The sequence below is a fragment of the Mustela erminea genome, chromosome 14 (assembly GCF_009829155.1).
Source record: "Mustela erminea isolate mMusErm1 chromosome 14, mMusErm1.Pri, whole genome shotgun sequence".
Classification (NCBI taxonomy): domain Eukaryota; kingdom Metazoa; phylum Chordata; class Mammalia; order Carnivora; family Mustelidae; genus Mustela; species Mustela erminea.
In genome coordinates this window covers 51,947,330-51,960,978 of record NC_045627.1, presented here as the reverse complement: position 1 = coordinate 51,960,978, position 13,649 = coordinate 51,947,330, and the positions used below count along the sequence as shown (strand labels likewise).

At 41.2% G+C, this 13,649-nt stretch overlaps 1 protein-coding gene across 2 annotated transcripts in view; it reads left to right on the top strand.

Moving 5' to 3' along the window:
• The window catches only part of VSTM4 (V-set and transmembrane domain containing 4), a 101,937-nt gene extending 89,347 nt beyond the window's left edge, over positions 1 to 12,590 (top strand). For both annotated transcript variants that reach the window (XM_032312405.1, XM_032312401.1), the window contains one exon: positions 7,400 to 12,590. In XM_032312405.1, the coding sequence (XP_032168296.1) occupies positions 7,400 to 7,525 (126 nt within the window). In that variant the 3' untranslated portion in view covers positions 7,526 to 12,590. The remainder of the gene's footprint in view (positions 1 to 7,399) is intronic.
• Positions 12,591 to 13,649: the final 1,059 nt, after the last annotated feature.

The following is a 13,649-nucleotide window of genomic DNA, read 5'->3' as shown; positions in this document are numbered from 1 at the left end:
CTCACTTATCTTACTTTAGCATAATGTGCTCAAGACCCACCCATGTTGTCACAAAGGGGAGAATGTCTTCCTTTCTCATGGCTGAATAATATTCCATTGTATGTATATATATATATATATATATATATATATATATATATATATATGGTATATCTTTTTTATCCATTCATCCATTGATGGACATTTGGGCTGTGTCCATATCTTGGCTTTGTGAATAATGCTGCGATAAAATGGGGTAATATACATCTCATTAAAATTCTGTTTTTTGTTTTCTTTGGGGATATACCCAGAAGTAGAATTGCGAGATTATATGATACATCTATTTTCAATTTTTTGAGGGACCTCCATATTGTTTCCATAGTGGTTGGACCAATGTACATTCTTACCAACAATGTTTAAGGGTTCCCTTTTTACCACATCCTTACCAACTCCTGTGGTCTCATCTTCTTGATGATAGCCATTCTGACAAGTGTGAAGTGGTATCTTACTGTGATTTTGATTTGTATTTCCCTTATGATGAGTGATATTGAGCATCTTTTTATGTGTCTGTTGGCCATTTTGATGTCCTCTTTGGAGAAATGTCTAATTCTTTTGCCCATTTTTAAATTGGATTTTTTTTGTTTTGTTATTGAGTTGATGGAACTCTGTATACATTTTGAATATTATTTGAATATTTCAACCCCTTATCCATTAATACAGTTTGAAAAAAGTTCTCCCTTTCTATAGGTTGCCTTTTCATTTTGTTAGTTGTTTGTTATCCTCTGTAGGGGCTTTTCAGTTTTATGTAGTACTATTTGTTAATTTTTTCTTTTGTTGTTTGTATCTTTACTGTTATTTCCAAGAAAATTATTTCCAAGACTAATATCAATGAGCTTCGTCCACGTGTTTTTTTCTATGACTTCTATGGTATCAGATCTTTTGTTTAGGTCTTTGATCCTTTTCAAGTTAATTTTTGAGAGTGATGTGAGATAGTGGTCCAATTTCATTATTCTGCATGTGTTTCTCCAATTTTCCAGCACCCTTTATTAAAGAGACTATCCTTTCACTATTGGATGTTTTGGGCTCCCTTGTCAAATATTAGTTGACCATATATGCTAGGGTTTTTCAGTTGTCTGATATGTCTATATTTGTGCCAGTACCATAGTGTTTTTATTACTGTGGCTTTGTGCTATAGTTTGAAATCTGGAAGCATAATACCACTGGCTTTGTTCTTTTATCTCAGGATTGCTTTGGCTATTTGGGGTCTTGTGGTTCTTCATAAATTTTGGGATTGTTTCCTTTATTTCTGTGAAGAATGCCTTTGGTATTTTGATGGGAATTATGTTGAATCTGTAGGTAGCCTTGGATAGGATGGTCATTTTAGCAATACGAATTCTTCCAATCCATGAATATGGAATATCTTTCTATTTGTTTGTGTTTTCTTCAGTTTCTTTCAGCAGAGTTTTTTAGTTTTCATTGTACAGATCTTTCACTTCTTTGGTTAAATTTATTCCTAAGTATATATTTTTCTGATGTCCCATTATGAACGAGTTCATTTTCTTTACTTGTTTTTCAGGTGCTTCATCTTTAGTGTAAGGGAGTGCAGATAATTTCTATATGTTGTTTTGTATCCTGCCACTTTACTGAAATAGGTTTTTTACTAATTCTTTGGGATTTTCTATATGTAGGGATCATATCAGCAGCAAATAATAATTGTACTTTTTCCTTTCTGATTTGAATGACTTTTATTTTTTGTTTTGCTTAATTGCCTTAACTAGGACTTCCAGTATTATATTGCATAAGAATAATGAACGTGGGCATCCTTGCCTTGTTCCTGATCTTGGGGAAAACGCTTTCAGTTTCTCTCCATTAAGTAAAATGTTAGCTGTGGATTTGTCATATATGGCCCTTTGTATGTTATTTCTATATCTAGTCTGTTAAAGGTTTTTGTCATGAGAGGATACTGTGTTTTGTCAGATGCTTTTTTCTGTATCTATTGAGATGATCATGTGATTTTTATCTTTCATTTTATTGATGTGGTGAATTACATTTATTGATTTGTGTACTTTGAATCATTTTTGCATCTCAGGGATAAATCCTACCTGGTCATGCTGTATAATCTTTTTTTTTTTTTTTTTTTAAAGATTTTATTTATTTATTTATTTGACAGAGAGAAATCACAAGTAGATGGAGAGGCAGGCAGAGAGAGAGAGGGAAGCAGGCTCTCCGCTGAGCAGAGAGCCCGATGCGGGACTCGATCCCAGGACTCTGAGATCATGACCTGAGCCGAAGGCAGCGGCTTAACCCACTGAGCCACCCAGGCACCCAATGCTGTATAATCTTTTTAATATGTTCATAAATTTGATTTGCTAACACTGTTTTGAGAATTTTTGCATTGATATTCATCAGGAATATTGGTCTATAGTTTTCTCTTCTTGTGGTACCCCTGTCTGGTTTTTGAATAAAAGTGATGATGGCCTCATAGAATGAGTTGGAAGCATTCCCTTCTTCGTAATACTTTAGAGGAGTTTGAAGAGAATTGGTATTAATTGTTCTTTACATGTTTGTTAGAATTTTCCAATGAAGCTATCTGCTCTTGAAAATTTTTGTGTTGGGAGATTTTTTGTTTATTTGTTTGTTTTGTTTTGTTTTTTACTGATTCAATCTCTTTACAGTTAGTTAAGCTACTCTTCAGATTTTCTATTTCTTCCTGATTCAGTCTTCTTAGGCTGTGAGTTTCTAGAAATGTAGACATTTTTTTTCTTCAGTTATATTCTTTGTTGGCATATAATTGTTCATAGTAGTCTCATGATTTTGTGCATTTCTATAGTATCTGTTCTAAGTTCTTCTCCTTGATTTCTAAATTTTTATTATTTGAGTTTTCTCTATTTTTAAAATTAGTCTAACTTAAGGTTTTCCAATTTTGTTTATCTTTTTGAAAAACCAGCTCTTAGTTTCACTGATCCTTTCTATTATTTTTCTGGTTTCTATTTCATTTATTTCCATTCTTATGCTTACTTTTTCCTTCTTTCTGTTAACTTTGAGCTCAGTTTGTTTTCTTTTATATAAAATTTGTTGTTCAAGATCTTCCTAATTTCTTAGTATATGCACTTAATGTTATAAATAGTCCTCTCAGAACTGCTTTTGATATATCTCACAGTATTCGATGTTATGTTTTCATCCTCATTTGTTTTGAGATAATTTTTTATTTCCCTTTCGATTTCTTCTTTGATCCAGTGGTTGTTTAGAAATGTGTTGTTTAGTTTCCACATATTTTTAGATTTTTCCTCTTGTTGATTTCTGGTTTTATACCATGTGGTCAGAGAAGATAGTTGTTATGATTCAGTCTTCTTAAATTTCCTGAGATAAGTTTTGTGGACTAAGATAATCTATCCTGGAGAATGTTTCAGGTGCACTTGAGAAAGTGTGTATTCTGTCACTATTGGGTGGAATGTTCTGTATATGTCTGTTAAGTCCATTTGTTCTAAAATATGTTCCGAGTTGTAGTAACTATAGTTCTCTTTAATGCTCTTCTCCTTTAACCTTTATGCTGCAAATATATTATTCTAAAGAAGAGTTATTGTATTCTAATTCTATGTATAGCCTTAATCAGAGTTTTGAGTACTTTCCTCTTTTTCTTTCAGCCTGAGGAGCTCTTTTCAGCATTTCTTAAAGGGCAGGTCTAGTAGTAGTGAACTCTCTCAGCTTTTGTTTGTCTGGGAAAACCTTTATTTCTCCTTCATTTCTGAGGGATGACTTTGCCAGATATTCTTAGCTGATGGTTTTTATCTTCCAGGACTTTGAATATGTCATTCCTCTTTCTTCTGGCCTGTGGAGTTTCGGCTGAGAAATCTGCAGTTAGCCTAACAAGGACACTTTTGTAGGTTACTGTCTTTCCCCCCACTTCACTGTCTTTAAAATTCTTTCTTTCTTGTTGGCTTTTGACAGTTTTAATATAATGTGTCTTGCAGAGGGTCTTTTTGCATTGAGATAATAAGGTGTTCTGCTAGTTTTGTGAACTTGTATGTCCAGTTCCTCCCCCAGGAGTGGGAAGTTCTCAGCTCATTTCTCTAAACAGTCTCTCTTCCCTCCCCCCCCCTTCCTCCTTCTGGGATACCCATTTTTCTTATGTTGGCTTTTCTAATAGAGTCAGATGAGTCACATGATTTCTTCACTATTTAAGCATTTCAGTTCTCTTGTCTCTTATGCTAGAATATTTTCTATATTTCTGTCTTAGAACTCTCTTCCATTTGATCTGCTGTATTTCCAGTACATTCTAATGCATTCTTCATCTCATTTATTGAGTTCTTCAGCTCCAAAATTTCTGTTCTGTCCTGTTCTGGAATTTCAGCCACTTTGGTAAAGCATTGCTTCTGTTTATTAGTTTTATTGCTGAGATCACTGTATCACTGTATCATTCACTGTACTGAATTTTCTTGTGGCTTGTTGAACTTCTTTACAACAAGTATTTTAAATTATCAATTAGGTTACAATATTCCATATCTTTGGGTTTGGTTGCTGGAAAATTGTCATTTTATTTTTGTATTACCATGTTACTGTGATTGTTTTCATATTACTGTGATTTTTCACAGTGTTTGAAGAGAAGTGGTTCTGCCACTGCATTTGAAGTAGTGAACACCTTTTTTATGTAGGCAAGGTTTTGTTTACTTGGTTTTTAACAGTTCAATTCAACAGGTCCATAGTTAGGAACCTTCCTCTTGTTTTCCAGAAGGTGGCGCTATAGCACAAATTTTTGGCTTCTGGTAAGGGATCTGCAGGTCTGCTCAGGTTGGGAGCACTATGCCTTTTTAGAAAAGGAAAAGGTTGGGGCAGAGCAAGGGTGAGTAGGGAAGGTGTGTACTCAGTGCTTGAGGCTTTGGGTGTGCCAGCTGTTCCATAGGGGGATCCTGAAGTGGGGATGGTCCTCTTTCAGTCTCTCTTCCTCTCCCCTATCCCTGTCGTCTCCTCAGAGAGCAACTGGTCCCTCCAGCTGGGAGGCACATTGCCAGGCGGACCACCACTCACTGCTTTCACCCTCCACCCCTCTGCCAGAAAGGTGGTGCTGGCTGCTTGTTGGGGCAGCCCACCCCTTCTCTGCCACCATTCTTTCCCTCTGCAGTCGGGTCCACTCACCTTCAGGTGCACAGATGGACAGATCTCTCAGCTGTCCTGATATGCTCTGTTGTGGATGTCCAATTAGTTGTACATGGAAGGGGAGAGAAAAAAGGAATGACACATGCTGCTGTGATGCTGATGTCACTCCATAACAACCCCCCAATTTTTCTTTATTTTGGTTATGTTCCTTAATCATGGCAGGAAAATAAGCACCTCTATGCCCTTCATTCAAAAGTTGTTTTTAATAAAAACGTTTCTTTTTAATTTTACTAAATGCTTTTCCAGCATCTATAGTGATAACCATATTATTGTTTGCCTCTATGGCTATCGTGGATTGTATTGGTAGATTTTTTCTAATATTGAACCGTCTTTGCATTCCAGGAACACAGTTATCTGCCTTTTAATGTGCTTTTTCATTCTGAGTAAATATGATTTAAACTGTACATTAATAAGTGAGTTTGTTTTTAAATAAATGAAGTTTTTCTTCTTTTAATGTTCTGGATCAGTTTAATTACATTGGAATTATCTTTTCCTTAAAGGAATTTCTTGTAGAAAGTTTCCTGTAAAGCTGCCTGGGCCTGGTGTTTTTAAGAAAGAGCTCGTTGACACTATTTCCTCCCATCCTCCCTCCCATCCCTCCTTCCCTTCTTTTCTTTCTTTTCTTTTCCTTTTTTTAAAATGATAATTAGTACATTCATTTGTCTGGAGTTAATATTTATAATTCACATATTTTTGAAATGTTACCCATTTTATCCTGTATTTTGAAATGTGGGACAATAAATTGAGCAAAGAAGTTTTTCTTTAAATTAAAAAAAAATTTACTTACATTATATCCCTTTCCTCATTTCTTATTTTATTCATTTGGGCTTTCCCCCCTTTTTATCTTGATTAATTTATTTTTCAATTTATTTGTTTTATTGGTGTTTTCCAAACACAGGCTTTTGGGTATTTTTATAATACTATTGTTCTGCTTTCTGATTCATATTATCTGGTTTTAATTTTATTGGTCTTTCTTTCTTACTTTTTTTTCCATTTATTTTGTTCTTCCCTAACTTCTTTAATTGGTTGCTTGATACACTTAATTCATATTATTAATATAAATACTTAAGACTATGATTTTTCAGTGAGTACTACATTCTTTGGGTTCTTGCAAGTAATACTTTCTTTTTCATCATTATCAAGATATTCCAGAACTTTAGTTTTGTACAGGTTAAGTCATTCAAAAAAAAATGTGTAGATGGTACCATTCTAATTTTGTTACTAATTTCTAGAATTTTTTGTTTCTGTTTCTATCATTTTTTTTTCCTTTTGATCAGACACTGTTAGTGGGGTGCCTGGGTGGCCCAGTTGGTTAAGCATCTGACTCTTGATTTCCATTTAGATCATGATCTTAGGGTCAAGGGATCGAGTCCCAAGTTGGGATCCACACTTAGCGGGAAGTCTGCTTAAGATTCTCTCCCTCTGGGGCACCTGGGTGGCTCAGTGTGTTGAGCCTCTGCCTTCGGCTCAGGTCGTGGTCCCGGGATCCTGGGATGGAGTCCCGCATTGGGCTCTCTGTTCTGCGGGGAGCCTGCTTCCTCCTCTCTCTCTCTCTCTCTGCCTCTCTGCCTACTTGTGGTTTCTGGCTGTCAAATAGATAAATGAAATCTAAAAAAAAAAAAGATTCTCTCCCTCTGCCCCTCCCCCTTCTCATGCTCTCTCTTTATCAAATAAATGAATAAACGAAACATTTCTTAAAAAAAAAAAAAGAGAGAGAGAGATAGAAACTGTTAATACTTTCAGGATTAAAGTTTACTTTGCGGCCTAATGTTTATTTTTTAATTTTTAATTTTTTAAAAAGATTTTATTTATTTATTTATTTATTTATTTATTTAACACAGCGATACACAGGGAGAGAAGGAACACTAGCAGGGGGAACGGGAGAGGGAAAAGCAGGCTTCCTGCCAAGCAGGGAGCTTGACTCGGGGCCGGATCCCAGGACCCTGGGATTATGATCTGAGCCAAAGGCAGATGCCCAATGACTGAGCCATCCAGGCGCCCTTTTAGCCTAATGTTTAATCATTTTTTGTTAGTGTTCTTTGTCGAGTTAAGAATAATTCATGCTCTCTCTTTGCAGGGCATAATGTTCTTTAGAAGACAGATCTGTATTATTATGTTATTGAGGTTTTATCTATCCTTGGAAAACTTATGTCCATCTGTTCCCCCTTGGATCCCAGAATGCAGTGAAAGTGCACGCCCAGTGAAAGAAGGTATGATGTGGAACTCCCTGTGGTCAGCTAGAGTTGTGTTGTGTTCTGTCTTCTAGCCAAAGATCGCGGAGGAGAGCCTGACCTACGCTGAGTTGGAGCTGGTCAAACCCCACCGGGCTGCCAAAGGCCTCCCCACCAGCACCGTCTACGCCCAGATCCTCTTTGAGGAGAACAAGCTGTAACGTGGCGTCCTCTTCCGTGGTCCTCTTCCGTGGTCCTATTTAATACATGCCACCCCAGTTATTTATGATACATTGGAAACAAAACCCTTATTTTTGTATTTTCCCTCGTGTCTCCTGTGTGGTGGGGTACAAGGCTCCTCTCCGTAAAAAAGTAGGGGCCGCAGCCCTTGGACGAATCTCCCAGGACGAATCTCCCAGGACGGGACATGTCTGGGTCTGAGCCCCGAGCAGTATGGACTCTGATTCGGAGAGCACCCAAGGAGATTTTCTGCTGAGCCAAACCCCTTCATGTTTTCTTCTCCTTTCTTTTGGTTTTAATCTTTTTTAAAATCTTATTTTAATCTTCTACTCTTCCTGTATTTGTGATATCAAGCTCATAGTATACAGCTAGAGGAAATGCCATTATAGGCCCAAGTGTGAGATGGTAGATACGTACTAATTGTTTTTTCAGAAGGTCAGAGAGCATTTCTAGGGCACCTCGAGCCGAGCGAACTGCTTACTGCAAACGGTCACTCAAGAAAGCATCTCTTGTTCTAAACAGATGCTCTGACCCTGGAGATTTAAGGGCAGCGGCAGATTGTGGTGAACCTTGCTGTCTAAGCTAACAGCCCACTATCTCCAAATACGCCAGTGCCCATTTCCCCACCCAGGATCCCCCAAGGCTGCAGGGCGAGTAGCACACCATTCAAAAGGACTTCAGCACGGTGGACCCGCATTGCTATAGAAACTCTTGTTCTCCAGAAAGTTCTTACTGTTTTCCAAAGGAGCAAGGGAGGGAGCCAGCCATCCATGGACACACTGGTGGAAGTGGGCCTCTTAGAAGTGTACAGAGTTACTGCTCTGATTGTATGTCTGCTTCTGTGTGAGCAGAGCTTTCTGCCTGGTTCCCCTGGGCTAGGAGAGTAGGAGGTGCAAGCCGAGCTGGAAAAACGTGTTTTAAAGACCCTACTGTTGTAGAGCACCTCTCCCAAGCCGACTTCACATGGGGTTTCTCACGTGTCTGGCCTGGGCTCAGACAGGGATGCGGGTCGAGGAGATCTGTGCGGAAGTTGCCCTGTGTGGACTGCTACAACACCCAGGATCTCCCTGAAGACGGATACCTTCTAGAAGAGAGACATCCTGTTGACTGTATTGTTAAGGACACTTTTTGTGGGGTGTGTTCTGGGTGCTCACTTATAGCACACTGTAGAAATTGTTCGGCTTTGTAATGGACCATGTATATATGGTAAATTATATATTTTAAACACAACCTTGGGTGTGAGTTGTGCCCCTCTGTATAGCCAAGTGAACTCGGTCAAGTGTCTTATTCCCTAATTACCTCAGACTCATGTTTGTGGTAAGGTGACCTAACCTGCCATAGAGTTCATGTAATGGAATAAGGACTACTCCCAGATTCTGGGTAGAATACATTGATGCCCACTACACTAGATGAACGCTCATGCGACAGCCAGTACGTATTTTCAGAATGAAATTTCTTTTCAGTGTAAGGCTCTCTGTACCATAGCTTCAAAAAATAAATGTTTGTCCCTGAACTTAGCTCTACAGTAATAACACTCCTGAAGACCCATGATAGCTTATGAGTATCTCCTGTGGCTTATTGGAAAGGGTCCAGATTAGGAGCAGGTAGATTTTCTAGAAGCAGAAATAGCCTGACTTTACAAAGAGGAAGTCATTCTCTTCGGCCTCTACCTGTATCTCCTTCCCTTCCCCTCTGCCAAATTCCAAAGATAGTGAATAAACCGCACAGCTTTTGAAGAAGAAATACCACTTGGAAGAATTCACTAGAACTTCCCAGATCATCCTTTAGGGGATCAGAATGTATGGTTGGCGTACAATTCCTATCATAATTATCTTCTTTTATCATGGCGGTGTTCCTGCAGAATATGGTTCTGTGGTGTTTTGAGGAAGGAGGGTGACTTCTTCATTTGCACAAGGAGCCATACAGGCTAGTAGGACCCTGGGGTGCCCGGTGGGGATGGAGAGTGGGGCACATGAAGAGAAGATTGTGGGGACAGGCAAGATGGTAGGGAGCCCCCAGGCTTCCACAGAACTGAATTGAACTTCAGTCACCCTCAAACCTTCTTAAATTCAGAGGGAGCATAGGACCATCATAAATGGAAATAACGCATGCCATGAAGAAGGGCACAAGTTAGAGCTGGTAGCTGCAAGTTAGTCGAACAGGTCATCAGTATAGAGTCAAACTCAGACATTTCCTCCAACATTCTGGTAACAGCGGCACAAATCCACCCTGGGCTATGGGACTGGGGGGCCAGCTGGACAGAGAGGATGACAGGATCCTGCGCAGACCATCTCCCTTACTGAAAATGCTTCCCGAGGGAATCTTGGAAGGTACCTTCCACATCCAAGCAGAGCTCATCCCACCATTATTTCCAGAAGCAAACCATCTCACTAGCTCAGAAGCTAACCATCCATTCTAGCTCACAACTAGAAGCAATGGATGATCTGTCCCTGCAGTTTCTTTGGGGAGATAAATCTCGACTTCATTATCATAGTAAACTTAGAAAATGGGTCTACTCATTATTCTCTATCAAATATGGTTGGCATACTTACCATATTTAGACATGACGATAACCATGCCTTAACATTTCTAACGATATGAAAGGGAAAGCATATCAAATAGAAATTAGGAAGAGCTCTTCATCTTGCTTTTACTCTCAAGCGTCTATTGAAACAACTGTATTAAAGCAGTCTACAAAGGGGACAATCGCTTATACATTTAAGTGAACTCAAAACAAGAACCCATCGCTCATAGGTTCTCTAAAATTTGGTGGTGAACTTTGACCTAGGCCAGGCATTACATGGAAACGTGGAAACATGGCAACATGGCAGGAGGCAAGGTCTCCCGAATGGAAAAACAGCATCCCCATGCTCTGAATTTAAGCAGGTATGGTGGGGGTTGGGGGAAGGATTGGGATTTCTTTGGGATCATGTCTTCATTAAAGCATCATGATTTTGTTAGCTCACAGGGTGAGTCAGAAAAAGCCAGCAGACCCATTCCCACCCTTCCTGATACTTGCTGGAGTGAAAATGACATGGGGCCCTTGGTATTTCTCAGTCCATAGTCATCTGGGTCATCCCACACATCGATAAGCCCAAACACTCACTTGGGATAAGAACACTAAACCGGTTGATGCTTTTAGGGACGATTCACGCCCCTGTTCATCATTCAGCCTTTGATATGCATGACGACAACCTAGGCTGGGCCAACCATGAGCTGGAACTCATGCTCCAGACCACAAAAAAAGAAAAAAAATCCAAATCTTGCAAGAGGCCTGATCTGGACTAACCAGAATCCTTGGGAGAAACAAACCACCTTTCCCTTGGGAAGCGAAGCCAGGATGCCATGTACCAGATCTGCCTCCAGCCATGTCTCTGATGAGTAGAGAAGCCTTCAAGAATGAAAGAGACTTTGAGAGAGAAGCAGGGAGGAAAGCACAGAATCCTACCCCAAGGAATTTCCCAGACTTCTCTTTCCTTTAGATCTTCTTTAGATTCAGTCAACTACCCCATTTTCCTACCTTCTAAGTCCTAGGTTTATTCAACCTCATCCAGTTACAATGGTGAACATTCTGACTACTATAGTATGTATCCGAGTTACTTCCCAGGTTGGGCAGCAAAAGAGTTGCCCTGAGCTTCACTAGCCAAGGGGTCCACTTACATTATGTCCTATGAGGGACTTGGAGCCATGATCTCTGCTGTGCTCAGTACCTTTCCACTGAACCTGCATTCTCAGGACCCTGAAGACACTCTTCTTGAGGGAGAGGGACTGTCAGGTTTCGGACTGATCATCTCCTGATGGATGTACCCTCTGGCTTGGAGTATGGACACCAGCAGGCCTGGCGTAGTACTAAGCAGCACTGAGGACAATAGGGGAAGGACAAGGGGTGGAGATTCAAAGGAGCCACATCACTGGGATACTGGAGGGAGTCTTTTGTGTGGCTGTGAAGTTTAGGGTGGCTTCCGTATAGAACATGATGACTTTCAGTATCCTTGTATTTCCTGGGGGAGAAGGTGGGACCCATCTCTGTGTCATTCTTAGCCCATTATAAGGTGAGGCCATTGAGGGATGGTGGGATATTGACTCTCCATCACATCCTATCTCATACCCCTACCCCATACTGAACAGAAGCTAATCACTGGTGGGAAAACAAAGAAGACATTCGTGGTTTGTAGGAAGGGCCTGCCTTCTGCATGGATAGGTTGAATGTGAGCTACAGTGGAGTGTCCAGATGGGTAGGATAGATGAGGACTCCCTACACTTTAACACATCACCGGTTCTCGTTAAGCTGTGGATCGTGGTTCAGGAAGTCTCTGTGGGGTCCCGGAGTCTGTGTTTTTGACTAGTCCCCAAGGAATGCCCATGCTTCTAAATCTGGACCATGTTTTGAGTGGCATCAAAGCAAACTGTTGAGAAATGTGGATCTGGAACCCCTGGAGATTTGGGGGCTGTCCCCAGAGTATAGATCATAGCCAAAGCCTGAGAGTGAGCAAAATCCCCAGGGAGAGGCAGCCCAGTGTGGAGAGATGGTGCCTGAGCGATGGGGAGCTCCCTGCTGGCAGCTCCAGGAGCTGGTGAGGAGCCTAAAGCAGGCCAGGGGAAACCAAGTGATCAGAGGAGTGGGAGAGGGCTGGTTAAAACCATGTCTGGGAGTTTCTCGAAGAAGGAAGCCCTCAACAGTGTGCACTCTGCAAAGGTCGAATAGAATAGAAGTTGAGCCTTTGCTCTTTGTGAATTAATTGTACATTTTGCATTTTTAAAAATGATTTGTTTTGCTGAGGAAAGTGATTCCCCCAAGTGCACAGGGCTGACAGACACTAGCACTGAGCCCCGTGTTATCTGCTCAGCGGATTTTCCCTGAAATAATCAGTGTCTTTCCATAGGATGGTGATTTGGGGAAGACTCTTAATTAAAGCCTGGGTGGGGTGGGGGGGACGGGGGCCACTGCAGTTTTCTGCTCCTTCTGTTGTCATTGATAAAAGATGACTCGGCCTCCACTTTCTAATAAACACAGCTCGATTAGCTTCACATCAATTTCGTGTCTGATTGTTAAACATTAATGTACTGGACCCTATAGTTTTCAATAGAATTAGAGATGTTTACAGCTTTGGTTAAATGCACCTTGTTCTTCCACATTAAACTTTATTACAAGTGTCCTCCATCAGCAAACAGGAGAAAAACTCATTAGCAGCTGGTGTGGGGGGGGGGGTGTGGGCGTGGCCAGGCTGGTAGAACCAGCATTTCATTTTCCGTTATTACAGCTTGCTAGCAGGTAGCTGGGGATGCTCCCTCCCTATGCATGAGGATGATTAGGACCCCAGACTCCCGGGTCTATGGGGGGTGGGATCTGAGATAATCCACGGACACCCAGGAATTTTTATGTAGAAGTTTGTGTTGCTTATGTGAGCGCCTGATGCCCTCGTCAGTTTTCTAAAGGAGTCCATGCTCCACGTAAGATGGGACCTTTAGAGACTCTTTGCCAGGGTCCTAATGGGAACGTCCCCTAGGAGCATCATGATGAACTCTGTTGTTTTACAGCTGGGGAAGGTAAGGATGGGAAGGGAGATGCTAGTTGGCAGCAGAGCCCAGTGGGAATCAAATCTGGTGATTGTCCCCCCTCAATATCCTCACACAAACCCCCCAGTTCCACCCCCAAGCTCTGGCCCCAGGCAGCCTACCAGTTGGAGCGCTGGACCTGGGGTCCCTGGCCCTTCTCCTGAGCTCCAAGTCTACCCACTAGCCCTTTCCCCCCAGCCCCACCCGCGTCTCTCAGAAGCTGGTGTCCATGGCTGACCACATGACGAGCACCCCAGGCCCCTCCCCAGCTAGCCAGTGCTGCTTAAGAACACCACTGTTCCTCTTCTCAGACTGGAAACTAAACCAGGAAATGGTCAGTGGAGATGTCGGTCATAAGCAGCAGCTGCAGACTTGTTGCTGACTTTTAGAGACAAATACTAGGGGCCGGGCACCCTACTGAGCACATCTTCTGTATTACCTCATTAAATCAAGACTGTCCCGCCTGCCTCTGCAGACAAAGAAGCTGAGCGCAGAAAGCTCAGCTAGCCTGCTCAAGAGGGCAGAGCTGGAGTCACGTTATCTCCTGTG